At 39.4% G+C, this 15907-nt stretch overlaps 1 protein-coding gene across 1 annotated transcript in view; it reads right to left on the minus strand.

Moving 5' to 3' along the window:
* The window catches only part of DPP10 (dipeptidyl peptidase like 10), a 749561-nt gene that overhangs the window by 39941 nt on the left and 693713 nt on the right, over positions 1 to 15907 (minus strand). The window contains exons 8-12 of the mRNA XM_056861104.1: positions 12546 to 12666; positions 11121 to 11275; positions 5705 to 5802; positions 2141 to 2264; positions 536 to 574 (exon numbers count right to left, since the gene is read on the minus strand). Coding sequence (XP_056717082.1) covers positions 536 to 574; positions 2141 to 2264; positions 5705 to 5802; positions 11121 to 11275; positions 12546 to 12666 — 537 coding nt within the window. The remainder of the gene's footprint in view (positions 1 to 535; positions 575 to 2140; positions 2265 to 5704; positions 5803 to 11120; positions 11276 to 12545; positions 12667 to 15907) is intronic.

Below are 15907 nucleotides of genomic sequence, written 5' to 3' on the forward strand. Positions count from 1 at the left end.
CAGTGATCAGTATAAGAACAAAAAATCTCATGGAATCTTACATATTAACAAATATATTGTTGCACAAGGCTTCATAGGCAATAGATTACTTTCTGAGATACAATTTTGCCTATCATCAACATATGTCACAGCTGCTTTCAGCATTTCACCACCTGATAGCAGATGCCTTCAGTCTTTTTTGCTTGCTGTGTTGAGAATGAAGCCAGTGGGAGGAGCCTTATTCTGTATCACTGTATATGTGAAAACCTCATGTGCAGTCTTGCATTAAAAACGTTTTGGATGAGACAGTTGAATACATACTGCATATTCTATTCTGGAATACCTGTCTAAAATGCCAGTGCTGATGCCTTTGTGACTCCAGTGCACCATCACGTTTTTGTGATGTTTTGTGTTAAAAATAAACATTTCCTATCTTTAAATGTACCTAGAATTCTAAATTAATTATATTATTGAATAGTTTTCTTTAAAACATGAAACTCTGATTACATTCTGCCAAGAAGAAAAAAACAATAACCAGAATAACCAAGATAAGTACCTGTTTTGAAAGCCATACTTCAGATGTAAAGTCATATTTCTGAAAAGTAAAGCATTCCAGTTATGAAGTGCATACAAATGTAGAGCTCACCCAAAATCACAGAATCACATTCTTTCCTCTGTTATTGAACACAAACATAAGCAGATTATGTATTGAAACACCTGGCACACAGGCCAAGTAATACCTTTTACAAGCTATCATATGTTCTGGAAAGCAACTTTAAAAAGGACATTTTGACCTGTGTTATTATCTAAAAATGACAAATGTTTAGGTCATTCAGTGCTGTTAGGCAAACAGCCAGCATTAGCCTTTTAAGAGCCCTTTTAAAAATGCAACCATTGTTGTGAACATAGTTTTTAATTGTTAGCTTTTTAATGTTAGCACAGCAAAAGAAACCAAATACTGGACAATGTACCATTAATTACAGAATTACCAACTTTGTAATGCAGGGCATTCCCTTATATATCTATTAAAAATTTGCTGAATTATTAGCACAATCTGTGGAGTGGCAAAGAACCCTGCTACTGTTCTCTTCACTTAAGAACATATTATAAAAATAATGTGCAATTTAAATTAAATGAGATATTTAATATATATATTGTTAGAATTTTGTTAGATAGTGCGTAACATAGTGGAACTTTTCCTAGGAAAATTATGTACTTTAAAATGGCTATTCTGTTACTAAGTCTGCAGTTCTAGGCTTCTTTTTCTAAGTATTAGCCTGACTGTCAAAGCTGATCTTAAATATGTTACATAGATGTATGCGGTGAAACAAACCAGCAGAGCCTCACGCTGTTAGTGTCTGTTTTGCCCACGTAGTGAATCCTGGTAGGGCATTGCACTCACTCAATTTTGCTTCTATCTTGTGTGAACTGGATTTGCGACTCTTAAATTTTGTACCGTTTCCATTATTTATATATCACTAAATCAACATTATACATGTACTTTGCACATACTAATAACATATAATTTGCATATAAAATACATCGCATTGATGTATAAAACTAACCCAGAAAAGCATAACACTGATAGAGAGGGGGAGGGAGAGGGGGAGAGAGAGGGAGAGAGAGGGGAAATGAAATAGGGAACATATACTTATCCCTAATTTCTGAAAACTCTGATAGTTAAAAAAGAGTCACGGTTGTTAGCATTTCCAGATGCAAGACTTCCCTGTGGATAAAGAATAATTTTCTTGCTGTTTCTTCTGCTTGCTGAGTGGTGCTAAGTATTCTACAGAAGATTCACATTTTCCCACTGTTTAACAGGTGAGTTTTGACTTGACTTGCCTAGAAATCATTCAAGTCCAGAATTTGTGAATGCACAAATTGTTATGTGATCATCCAGGCCAATTTTAGAAATAGCATGATAGCTGAGCACCGGTGTGTGTGTGTGTGTGTGTGTGTGTGTGCGTGCGTACGTGCGTGTGTGGTGGTGGGAATGCTGTACCCACATTGATTTTCACTACAAAGGGATTTCCAATAACTGACGCTTGAAAAACAGTTAGATGCATTGGATCCAAAACACAACTCCAAACTATGCTTTCAGTAGATATGAAAAATAATGTTTAACATGTCCCTGGAAAACTTGAAGAAAGAAATTGCATACCATGCTACAAGCACCAATTGTTGTCTCACACACTGTAAGGATGGATAGGTTCTGAGGTCTACTCAACCACCGCACAACTGTCTTAGTATTGCTGATCCACTTCACCATCATAATGTAATATTCTCTGTGAAACAGATGCATTAAAAAACAACAGATATATTATTCACCGGTAAGCTGTGAAATCACCTTCCCCAAACTGCAGGAGAGAACATTTTTAAAATTATTTTGTTATGCATCACATTGGTGATTGCCAGCATCCTAAAACCACGCTCATCAGGCAAAACTGATGAAGAAATATTATTTCATTACCATATTCAAAATAAACATGAAAAATGTTCCTTGTGTTGACGTTATTATCTTACTATGTTTCCCCAGGCTAAGGAAAACAAAGTTGGAAACAACTTGAAAAACACAGATGTTTTCAGTGCTACAGGGATGCCAGAGAGAATTTAGAATGATACAGATATTTTGCAAGTAATCCCTGCAAGAAGGGAAGCAGACAGACAAAGCAGCATGGATAGTTGCTTCCATAACACCATACACACACACACACACACGTGTGTGTGTGTGTATGTTAGCATCTTGTATTAATAGACAAATAGCCTGTCTTCAGCCATGTTTAGCTAAATGAGGGTATCCTACAAAGAGGATCAGTGGCACAAACGTTGCCTTTTCCCACAAACCCATTAGATTGGCATGCAGAAGTTGTTGCTGAGAATCCCTTCTGCAAGCTGTCACAACTAGGAAGCTTGCCATACATAGTTCAGTGTAGTGTTCATGGCAGCTGACAGGCAGCTTTCACCTATCACAGTCCAGCTCAGCAATGTTCCAAATAAGATTTAAATTCCTCTAGGAACTCCAGTGGCAGCTCTGAAGCCACTGAATGTGGAGAAACCTTAATCTGCTTCAATGGCACAGTTTAGGATTCCATACCTTAAGGAGTGCAACTTTGATTTCATTTTAACATCATTTGAGCAACTGCTAAGTTAGGCATTAACACAGAGCTGATAAAATATTTATCTACGTATCTACTATAAATAATCTATAGCGATGATTTTCAACTGTACGTATATACATACTCGTGCTAGGGGCAGAGAGATTGTATTCTGGAACAGCACACTGGAATTTTCCCTTACCTATGAGGCATTTTGAAATATTTTACTAACCATCCTATCAGACTTGTAACTTCCACCTTGTTAACAACCACCTTAAAAAAAAACTTTAATAAGACAATCCATTGAAACAATTATTGTTTACAATTTTTTTCTTTTAATTTGGTAGCTCAAACGGATGACATTTAACATTATAATTTAACAAATTGATTATTCTCCTTCCCCATTCATGAATTTTGGAATTTGAGAGAAATATCTTCCTGACTGCTATGATGTGCTTAATGATGTAAACAGACACAGTAAACTGAACAAAGAAAAGGAATTTTCATTTGTAGCCTGGAAGCATAGCCTATATTTCATAATCTAAATTAACCTTGAGGAATAGCTTAAAGTCACATTAGAATGATCTTATCCTTAAGCATAATCATCATGATCTCTTTAGAGTACAGAATGATCTGCTGTCATTCTCAAAATATAGCTTTGAGGTAAGTCGTTAATACTATCATTTTAGAAATAGAGAACTGATGCTGAAAGTGATTCACCCAAGGCCGCTTACTGCATTGATGAATGAACCAGGGTTTCCACCTTGAGCTTCTTGTTCAAGACTAACACTCTAGCAGCTTGTGATTAGTCTTAACACTGAATTTAGAAGCTGGCTTGAACATCTGGATTGGCCAGGGATCCTGGAAGTTGTTTGCCTTCCTCTAGGCATAGAGCAATGGAGCCCCATGGTGCAGAGTGGTAAGCTGCAGTACTGCAGTCAAAGCTCTGTGCACGACCTGAGTTCAATCTTGATGGAAGTCGCTTTCAGGTAGCCAGCTCAAGATTGAATCAGCCTTCCATCCTTCTAAGGTCGGTAAAATGAGTGCCCAGCTTGCTGGGGGTAAAGTATAGATGACTGGGGAAGGCAATGGCAAGCCACCCCGTAAACATAGTCTGCCTAGTAAATGTCGTGATGTGACGTCATCCTATGGGCCAGTAATGACCCGGTTCTTGCACAGGGGACTACCTTTACCTTTTTAGACACAGAGCAGGGAACACCGGGGGAGTGGGGGGTGGGAGATAGTTGTGAATGTCCTGTGTTGGGCAGGGGGTTGGACTATATGACCCTTGAGGTACCTTCCAGAACTGTCTTTCTATGTTTTTATGCTAACTAACTTACAACCAATGGCCAAATGATTGAACTGTTGCTGATGCCTATCTTTGTAGACATTACAAATGAAGACCTCTACTTGCATCTCTTTTTCTTTCACTCATTTGAATGGAGGAACACAACATGCAATGCCATGAGGGAACTTAGGTATGGTGTGTTGCTAGTTTTCTGGCATATATCTTTCCTAATCAGAAGGCTGCTGACATCTTTCTTTGCCCCCTTTTTTTTGCCTTGCAGAGCTGACACCAGGTCATCCAAACCCCAGCAGCACAGAGCAAGAACAATGACAGAAACACTAACTGGCACAGTTGCAGGTTGTGGATGTTTTTAAGGGTGAACGCAGCACAGAGACACAGTAAGAGTGTGTGTGTTAGTGTAAGTGTGTGTGTGAGAAAGATACAAGAACATGCAGTATTTTTCCAGTCTATTTGTGTTTTATACTGCCATAGAGCTTCAGTTTTCTGTAACCAGGACATTATGCTTTCATAGGTAAAATTAAAATTAAAATTGATTTTTCTAGGAGTGTACATGCTTCTTCAAACTCCTGTGATGTGACAGTAGAATGGTTTTTTTTATAATCATCTTCAACTCAAAGAGAATACAGCATATGCATGAAATATTTAGCAAACCTGAAGAGGCCACAGATTTAAGAATGAAAGATGGTTCGTTTAAATGTGCAACTTTCTTGCCACAGGAGAAATACCTATCATGCATATTTTTTTCCCTGAAATGATGATAAGGGGTTATATCTGAATTATGGGAGAAAATAATTTGCACTATTATCATTTAAAATCAGTGTCCCTAATGAGTTTTGTGGCTTGAACTATCCAATCTCCATGATATTTTAGATCACACAGAAATCATACTTGTAACTATGAGGTCCAGTTTAAATAAATTTGGGGCATCCAAGTGATTTTCTTTTAAAAACTTCACCTCACTCTGATCTAGGAAAACAGCTAAAAAAGAAATGTTGCTCTTCCTTGGGTTCATGGTCTCCCATAGCTGGGACATACTATTATGCATAAAGGACTGCACTGTAGTTGTGACCCGTTTTATTTTGAAAGCCTTTTGATTAGATGTGACCTATTTAAACTCAAATTGATTGCTTATTTCCTATTACATGCACAAATAAGTCATTTGGAGTTGATATTTATGTTGAGGTGTACAAAGCAAAATGAAACAATTTGCATTAACATCTGGAATCCTGGAACAAAGATGATTGTGGTGTTGAGTTATGGATCATTATATTTCAGCCAAGTTATCTACAACAAATTAAACCTCAGGGTCCAGATCACTTACCTTGATTTAAAGCTGTCAGGTGGCATCAGTTCCAATGTATGTGTTGGTCCATATAGATTTACTACATATAGCTTTACTGTTGGATTCATCTGACCTGCCTTTGACAAGAAGAAAAGACAACTATGTTTCATATGTAAAGATACAAAAGAAGCATGCCAGCTATGAAGATCAATCCTTCAGAGCCACATAGCTATCCATCATGCATCTTCATTAGTTTCATAAGTGTGACCCACACCATTTGCTGAGGAAATGAGTAACATCGCCATTTCTGTCCACTGCAATCTTAACATGGAAGACCTATTCAAGAGCTACAAAGATCACTCTGTCCGTAACATATCCTTTAACAAGCTTAACGCTGTAAACAGAATATAAAATCTACACCCCTTCTTCCTCAGACTACTGATTGATATTACTTCTAAGCTCAACTGATTCACCATGATTTATAAGCCACATAACTTACATCTCTCATACATATACCCCTCCTCAATACTCCTGGTGTCCAATAGAACTGGAGGGAGAAAGAGGGGAGGGATTCTTTTGGTGGTGGTACCCAAAGATTAAGGGGTTGGGAAAATACTTTTTTGTTTTGTTTTGAAATTTTAAAAGAATACAAGCCAGATCCTAGTGTTCTCTTGGCTAGCCATGGTGTGGGAAGGTAGTGGTAGGGGAACAGTGAGGATTATGACAGTCTACACTTTGGTTCCGATATCAGGAGCACTTGACAGCAAAATAAAAAGATCAGAACTAAAATCCAGCCAAGTGTGAGACAATGTCACATGAGAATGGAAAGTCTTTTAGTGTGTTTCTATTCCAACTGCTAGTGCAACTGTTTTAAAAATGTCTAATAGAGGATGGGCAAGGACAAGAAGAATACCATTACATTATTCATGTGGTATACTCGTAGAACAAACATAAAAGGAAAAGGCAAGGGCAGTACTGTTGGGAGTCTGAGTGGGTTCACAGCAAGAGTAGTCTGGGTTGCTCAGGGTGCCCCCTTCATGACTTCCCTATCGTTTCTGGTCAGAAGGAATGGAGCAGAAGAACTACATGCAGAAGAACACAGGCTGGGTAGAGTGCCCTACATATTCAAAGTAAAGAGTTTACAAAAAGTGACAGCCCTGGACTTAACGTTTGCAGCCTTGTGGATAGGTTATAGAACAAAAAACAGCACAAAGGCTCACAAGAAGAGAATTCAAAGCTCTATAATGAGAAATAATTCAATTTATGTACAAGGTAACAAATAACATCATTTGTAATATCATTTCAGTACCATCTATAACATATGTAAATAAGGAATTGAAACTTCAATGAGTCAAAAGTCCATACTAAATAATCAATGATCAGCGTTTCTGTGTACTTGCTGTAAAGGCAGATGAGACCAAAAGTGGAAAGTTCAAAGAAAGTAAGGCGCTCAAGGCAGTGTGGCACACGGAGCACCACTGGTGTAATACGGAGAACCGTGGGGACAAGAAGGGAGCTGTCAGCCCAGGAGTATGGAAACAAGGAACAGAACCCTTGGGGATAGGAGCAGGCAAAAAGGGGGACGGTTTCCTCTCCCTTTCCCTTGGTTCTGCAGCTGTGGCCAGGAGCCTGCTGGGCAGGTTCTGGCAGCTGCCATGCTGGCCAATCATTGGCCTCTTGGGCTGGGCCAGAGAGGGAGAGCTACTTTGAGAGTAGAGTTTTCATTGTGGTCTGCTCCACCCATTTGTATCAGGCTTTGTCACCTGAAACCACACAGTCAGCTCCAACTTCCCTTCCCTATCTCTCCTTCAGTTTTATGCATTCACAACATTTTGTTATTTCAGACTTTCTTCTTGTTTGCATGTTGTCATCACAGCTTTGGGTGGGCATTGGGTCAGATCCATTTAGACGGGAGGCTGTGCCTGTGTGCCCACCTCCCCCATTTTGGGGACCCCCATAAGGGGAGTTGGGGGTTGGAACCATTCAGTGATGTGCCCAGCTCAGGGACTGTTGGTCAAGTTCACTCCCAGGTGGGAAGGGAACCACACAATGGCCATGTGGATCCCAAGACTTCCCATTTCATGTTGATCCCCAGCAGGCAGGCCATCAGTCAATAGGTAGGTTGCCCGATGTTGGACCCATGCCCTATGTTGTACCAACGCTTGCAATCAATAAAGCTGTGGCCTGTTTCCCTCCAATCACATCTCTGCTCAGTTTGTTCCCCCTTTTGCCTTTTGCCTTTGCTCCCTCCCCTGCCCCAGGAGTGCAATAGATACTGTATATATATAAAAAACAGAAACAACAATTTGTTAGCCACACTCTCTCTCTAATACATTTTATCACTGGTTAATGTTACACACATTCGGAAACATTGATAATTTTATACCAGATGCTTGTGTGATCAGGTTTCTGTGTTACAAGACCCATGGTTTGTGTTAATAGTTTAAATCACACAAGATTTTCTAATTTCAGATATAAAATACTTTGTAATGTCTATTTCCGGATGTGTTTTTAATAATCAGGTTTTGTATTTATGACCACTGAGGAAGGCCCAAAAGGGCGAAATGTGTATGATCTTGTATTGGTCATTTATAATAAGTGTATCATCAACTTGGCTTGATATCTTTGTAACAGTTTATACTGGTGGTTTTATTTGTGGCCTGCATTCCCGGCCCTGTGTTTTTAACAATCTTACTGGGTACACTATATAATAAATATAATTATTTTGTAATAGATTTTATAGTTTCCAGCTCAACCTTTGAGGCTCCCTGTACATTTCTGGTTGAGTTCTTTCCCCCTTTTTTTTGTTTCATTGTGATTTTTTTTTTTTAAAAAAAACACCTTTCTTAAAACCCCAACCTTCTTGGTATTCTCCTTAACACTTGAGATATATGATACCAAAGTTTAATTGCATTTAATACTTTATCTTTAACTTTTTTTTGTTTCTCTCTTGATAATACATAAGGGTACCCTTCTTTAAAAAAAATCCTTCTAAAGCAATACTAGAGATGATTTCTGTTCCCAGGAAAGACAACTGTACAATCTTTACAGTCTCTATCTTTAATCATACCTCTCAATGCCTTGTCACATAATACTTTAATAATAACTGTCAAATGGACATATTGTAAATATCAAACTGATGTATAGAAATAATACTGAGGCTTTTATGTATACAATTTTTCTCTCATACATTTCCTAATATTTATATTTAGACCTAAATATTTAGACTTAAATTGTGATAGTCACAGTAATATCTGGCCAATAAAAAATCTTTAATAATCAAACAATAAAACAATGAAGACTTTTTTTTAAAAAATTGAAAGGTCCGTTTTTTACAAACTCTTTTAACAGTGATGAAATGAAACTCAGTCATTTCAGAGACATCTGATTAACCAGTAGGTTTTTACATTCACAATTTAGGCTGTCACTGTTTTCATCATCCTCTTTCCAAAAGACCAAGGATATCTGATATCAGATACACCTTACATGCCAGCACTTCCTTAGTTGGCATGACAGACTTAGGAAGTGTCTAGAAGCAGTAGTTGGTCTCAATACGGTGGCTTGAAGCAACCCCTTTTGTTTTTTTAAACATCCAGCCTGATAAAGAGTTTTTGAGAACTCAAAGGCTTGCACACTGTTTGTATCATTTTGATTGGTCCTAACAGAAGGTATTAAATGCATTTTTATTTTTTCCCTTGGAACAACATGGCTACTTGGAGCTTCTATTTACTTTGAAAATGAAGCATGTGAAATGAAAAGGAAGCATCTTTCCCATTGAAAAAGATATTATCAAGGTGCTTAAATGGATCCCCATGGCGCAGAGTGGTAAGCTGCAGTACTGCAGTCTAAGCTCTGCTCACAACCTGAGTTCCATCCCAACAGAAGTTGGTTTCAGGTAGCCGGCTCAAGGTTGACTCACCTTCCATCCTTCCGAGGTCAGTAAAATGAGTACCCAGCTTGCTGGGGCTAAAGGGAAGATGACTGGGGAAGGCACTGGCAAACCACCCCGTAAACAAAGTCTGCCTAGTAAACGTCAGGATGTGACGTCATCCCATGGGCCAGGAATGAACCGGTGCTTGCACAGGGGTCCTTTACTTTTTAAATGGATCAGCTAGACTGTGTAAAAGCATTTTTTTCCTTCTTTTTTCTTTTATTTTCAAAAAGGTGTGTGCATTGTATGCAATGGTAGCATGGACACATGAAGTAACCTTATACTGAGTCAGACCATTGGTCTATCAAGGTCAGTGTTGTTTACTCTGACTGGCAGAATCAGGGTCTCAGGCAGAGGTATTTCACATGACCTACTATGTAATATTTAATTTTTAGCTGGAGTGCTGGGGATTGAACTTGGTACCTTCTGCATGCAAAGCAGATGCTCTACCACAGAGCCACAGTCCTTCCCCTTAAAGCATGAAACAATTCAAATGTTTTCTGTCTGTGACAAGTTGGAGTGGGTAAAGCACTAACATATTTTTGGTGGGAAACCCTACTACTCAGCCCAGTGCCAATATCCTCATGATGGTAGCATGCATTTATTTTGGGATTGAGGACTACTGTCCACAATATTTCCCCATCACACCACCAAGCAGATCTATGAAAGAGGCCAAAGAAATCTTTATTTACTGGCCTGCCAGTACTTGCCACTATTTACAGCTAGGGACATCGCGATGGTGTTCCTGAGGTACTCTCTCCCTTCCCTTCGTAAAACTTGGTTATAACCTTTTCCATCCTAATACCAAGGAGAACAGAGATTGAACACAATAAGAGAAAGGTTTATTGTACAGTGTGGGGAAAGTAACCTGGGAATGTTCAGGACCAATTTTACACTAATGTAATTATTGAGGTTAGAAATATGGAGAAAGTGGAGAGAACACCAGTAACGGCCAGTCTACTTTGGCTGTTACTGCCTTCCACAATCTTTGAGATTCTTCATTACAGCCTTTTAAAACCCACAGATGTTCACCTGCTCCATAAATTTCAAATAACCCTGAAAAACTACATATGAGAACCATAATCCAGTGCATGCCACACCAGGCCACCACACTAAACAGCCCATTTCCACCTGAAGTGAGTGGAGATCCTTAACTTGCCTAAGGGACCTCAATGCCCTACCTGGCTCAAACATCAGTTAAACAGCTCTTTTTTCCCTCTGCTCTTTCACCTTCCCTTCTCTCCCCAAAGGTTTCTCATGTCCCTGAATGGCCGTTGTTGGCTTTCCAAACCACCAGGGTACAAAGTGGAATAGCACATACGGAAAAGGGGACAGATTAGGCTCTGCCTGTCCCACTGTCCCACCACCTCTACGTAACTATTTTAAAAAATCAGATTTCTAATTACTAATTGCTGTAGAAGGGATACCAATAAGAACTGATTTAAAAAAGTTTTGGTTACATTGAAAATAAACAACTAGTTCACCATATGGAAATAGTGAAAATTGTATCTGTTGGTTCCTTACCTTTGGATAGGGGTACTGCTTTGCTTTTGGATATAGACTCCCAGTAAACTGAGGAATAGCCATGTTGGGTACTAATGTGTCATTTATCATTAGAAAGGCGAGTCTCTCTCCATCAGGTGACCACCAATGAGTAATATGAGAATGAAGCAGCTCCTCTGGGGAGAAAAAATGTCCTTAGAACAGATGAAATTAGAAGGTTCAATATATAATTCAGATGCAAAAATGTGGCATTTCTTCAGACCTTTCACAGCCAGTCTGGGGACGTCTGAAATCCGGCTGAAGGTCACGTGGTACAGATGTTTGCTTCTCATAGCAAAGTGAATATTGTGGTAAAAATAAAATAAAGTAAAGCACCAACAAACAGGTTTTTTTCCATTTAATCCCAGAGCCATAAAAATGGCAGAAGAACTGAAAGCTTACTTAACCCAGTAACTTTATATCCAAGTATCAATATTAAACAACTGGAAAGAAACTAGATTTTCTTTTTGAGAGTGAGAGTGGCATCCGTTTGCTTGACATGGCTATCTTTCTTTTCATATGCACAGAATATAAGGTGAGAAATGGTATGGAAGAACAGAATGCAGCAGGCATGATGTTATCCTATCTGTTGCCCTATGGGAATCTGGATTTCTAAGTTTTGGGGAACAAACTGAGATACGTGGCATTGAGTCCACAGCCACAGACCACTGGCAATATTAATGCCTTTATGATTTGTACCTGTGTGATTTTTATTTCCAGAACAGCTGTTACACATAATATTCTATAAAAATTAATAGTGGTGGTATTTTTGTAAGGTGGGTATTATTTATTTATTTATATTTATATTCCGCCCTCTCCTGGGTAGGGCCAGGCTCAGGGCAGCTCACAACCACAACCACAACACAAAACAATAAATATAAGATAGAAATTGATTGCACATGAACAACTAAAAAATGGATGGAATCATTTTGGGCCCATTTCCAAATGTTATGGGTTGGATCCAAAGTTTCTGTTCTGATAACTGTAGAATCTTCCTTTGATGCAAGGAGCTTTCTCCTTCAAGAAAATGTCTCTCCCTCAGGCTCCTTATATTGACAAAAGGCTCCTTGCATTGGACAAAAGATCTACCTTTAGTGCAACAGGAACTTTTGATACAAATCTATGGTTGCATTTGTTTTATCTTCCCTTCCCAATCCAGTTGTTTGCTCTTGAAATAAGGAAATAAACATGATTTCACTGTATAAATGATTGCTCCAGTAAAGTTACTTAGTGCTATGTACAGTCATGTCTTTCCTATAAATGCAGACAATTTTGCAAAAGAAAAGAAAAGAAAAGAATAAAAGAATCATCAGATGCATTGTTCTGGAATAAATAGGTTTCTCTTGGAGGATTTATACAAGGGTATATTCTCTGTGCTCATAATGAAGTTGTATCTGCGCAGCTTACCTTCATATAACCAGTCTGCAATTCCATTAAAAATAATTCCTTCTTTTCCAGAGGATGTCAGCCGCAATGAACTGCTCTTTACATCAGGCTGGTAGTAGATGTTATTTTCAAATATATAAATCTAAATGAGGTAGGAGGGATAAAGGTTTGGGCAGATATCAATGAATGTTTTCATGTCACAGAAATACTGTCCCTGCAATTTAATAATAGCGTAAAGGATCAATTTTTGTAGCTTTTCACCCAGCATTTCCATGCCTGTCCTGATTTCTATTTGTGATGCGCATTTCGGTTCTTGCATTAAATGGAAAGTGATAAAGTCAGAATGTACGCAGGAACACTTGAAACTGCCTTATAACAAATCAGTCCATTGGTTCATCAAGGTCATTGTCTACTTAGACTGGCAGAGGCTCTCCAGAGTCTCAAGTGGAGGTCTTTCACATCACCTACTATTTGATCCTATTCACTGAAGATGCCAGGAATTGAACCTGGGGCCTTCGGCATGCCAAGCAGATTCTGAGCCATGGCCCCCCACATGAGGCACACATAGTTGCTAGGCTAATTCCTGCAAACCCTTTCACAGTTTCAACAAAATTTCTCCATACAGCAATGCTATTGTTTCTGAGAATATCCTGGTTCCTAGACAGAAGACTGCAGCAGTCCACTTTTGGGGGTACGTAGCAAAATAATCTTCTGCATGAAGACGGATGATGTTATATAGTTGCATTTTCCTAGTGTCCAGATAATGTGCTGCTAGTTGTGCTAGATCTTGCACTTTTTATTTCTGTGCTGTGTCCCAATCTGTGTAATATAGATGCAACATGGCAAAATTTAACTTTATGTTTTGTCTTACTGCAACCCACAACTTCCCCCCTGACGTAACAATGCTTATACAAAACCACATATACTATTGTTCAAAGGACCCTTATAGAAAAAATACTGCTGTAGCTGCTCTTGCTGCAACTACTAGTTGGTTGACCCAAACATGCCATATTGTGAGCAGAAGGCATTTCATCTTGCCCACTGGGATAGTCATGAATTCCATCTATTTTCCACTCAAATTTCTTTCTCCCGTGTTGCATCCTCTCAGGACAGAGCAAGGAATGTCCCCCCAAAGACCCACTCCCAAGGAACTGTGCATACAGCAACTGCACTGAAGTCTATAGCAACACTGCCACTCCTCCACATCTTGGTCCCCGGTAGATTATCATGCCTTAGGGAGCAACTTGTCACAAGGCACTAGCAGGGAACGAGCATAGACTGAACACCATTAAAACAGTCATACAGTGGTAAAGCCATTTTAAATCTCTTCTTCTAGCAAGGTTCCTGTGCTTTTGAAAGGTGCATTGACAGACAGCAGAATCCAATGTAGGGCTGCACTGTCAAAAGGCCTTGATAAAATGAACAAATGAAGAAATTTGTCACAGCAGAACATATCAGGAGAACTGGTCCTGAATATCTCAGCATTACACCATCCTAGGGGCTTAATGCCATCATAGTAGTTTCCAAAACAGCCTTTGGATTGTTCTCTTCCAATCCCAAATCAGTGGCAGTTAGCTGGATCACATCCTAGGTGACTAAACACGTTGCATTTGTTAAGGTACACAGAAGAAGTCAGCACATTGGAGGAACTTGCAGACCAAAGAAGGCTGATATAGTGAGTGATTACAGAATAGAGATGTAGGAACTACTCACACATACACAAGAAACAATGCCTCCTCAAAAAGTTAAAAGGAGCCTAAAATTCACCTGATAGAAAGATTTTGGTCATAATTTGGGGTGTAGTGGAAGTAGCCTAGAATGCACAGGATTAGTTCTTCTTGCTAACATACATGCTTTGCTATTTAATTTTCTATCTACATGGATCCAGATAAGGACCCACTAAGCTTCCAGATGCAAAATGCCTCACCTGTTAACTGTAATATTGAATGAAACATAAAGGTACACATGCAAAAGCAATACTGCAGTGAGTGCAGAAGCTGCATTTGTACTCTGGAGCTCCCGTGTGTATTGGTGTCCTTTGGATTACGGCCATGGTATCTAAGGGCTGTGCAGGGGTGGTCCTTCATATTCTGGATAAAATCAGCAGATGTCACTTCCTGCTTCTGCTGGCCTTTCCGGAGTATGCAGATTGAGGGGCTGCCAGCAGTAGACTTGTTGATGCTCAGTCTCTCTCAGCTGTCTGCCTCTGACTGGATGCTTGATGCTTTTGCTACAGGTGGCAGATGGGGTCTCCCATCTTCTATCCCCCAGCGCACAATGTCAGTCCCACCAACCACTGAGTCTACAACTGATTTCCAGCCAGCAGGGCACAATGGCTCCACAGTTCAGCTGGTAGCATTGAGGGAAGCTGGGCCAAATGTGCCACTTTCCCGGATGGTGCAGCTATGACACTATGAAGCAGCAGCCTGGAATGTGACGGATGGGGGGCTGGCTGTGTAGGACAGCAGACAGTCCCCATCCCAGCCTCTATCCCTCACCCTTTCCATGAGGTGGGCCTGGATCTATGGCCAGTTGCTGGCCAGCATGGAAACTGTAGCAGTGGTGCAACAGTAAATCCACTACTATTGACAGGGCAATTGGCTGATCAGGGGGTCCCTCCAGCATGGCGCCTTGGTCGCAGCCCCAGTTGCCCCGTGACTAAGACTGCTTTGAGTGTGCAATGGGATTCTCAGCAATGTGGTGCTAATATATATTACAAACCAAAGAGGTTGAGCTGAAAAATGCTAACATTACAATATATACATTTTAATAAGGTGCACATATAGATTAAAAGCATAAAACTCCTAGTACAGACAAAAACTTACACATTCAATAAATACAAACATGAGCAACTGCGATGTACATTCTTTCATTGACCAATATGAGATCCAAAAAGGACCAAATGTGTTTTGGCCTGGAAAGGCCTTCCTCAGTGGTCAGTATAAAATTATAACTTATCACACATCCTAATAATATAATCATATCATAATGGGCAGTAAGAAATATCTAAAAGCCCTCCTAGTACAGTGAAGCTCCCTGTCAATTTCTTTACTTCTTATATGTTAAAACCTGGCTTCACTGTCTCACCTGCTGTTGTATGCCGGGCTCTTAAGGATGTGGATACATCAACCAGTGTATTAGGTCAAAATGTGCTAATATATATACCAAAAAAACCCTTCCCGTATCATGGGCAGACCTTCTCATTTGCTTGCTTTTAAAAAACTCCCCATTGTTTCCTTCAGCTTTCTTTTATTTGCTGCGATCATTCATTATTACAGCCTCATTTGGAATGTGAGTCCCTAAGTGTTCTTGTCCTCTTCTGTGTACTTGTAAACAGCCATGAACAGCTGTGTTTTCACAGAAATTAATTGCTTTTTATTATA

Source organism: Euleptes europaea, chromosome 15, assembly GCF_029931775.1.
Source record: "Euleptes europaea isolate rEulEur1 chromosome 15, rEulEur1.hap1, whole genome shotgun sequence".
In the NCBI taxonomy this organism is placed as follows: Eukaryota; Metazoa; Chordata; class Lepidosauria; order Squamata; family Sphaerodactylidae; genus Euleptes; species Euleptes europaea.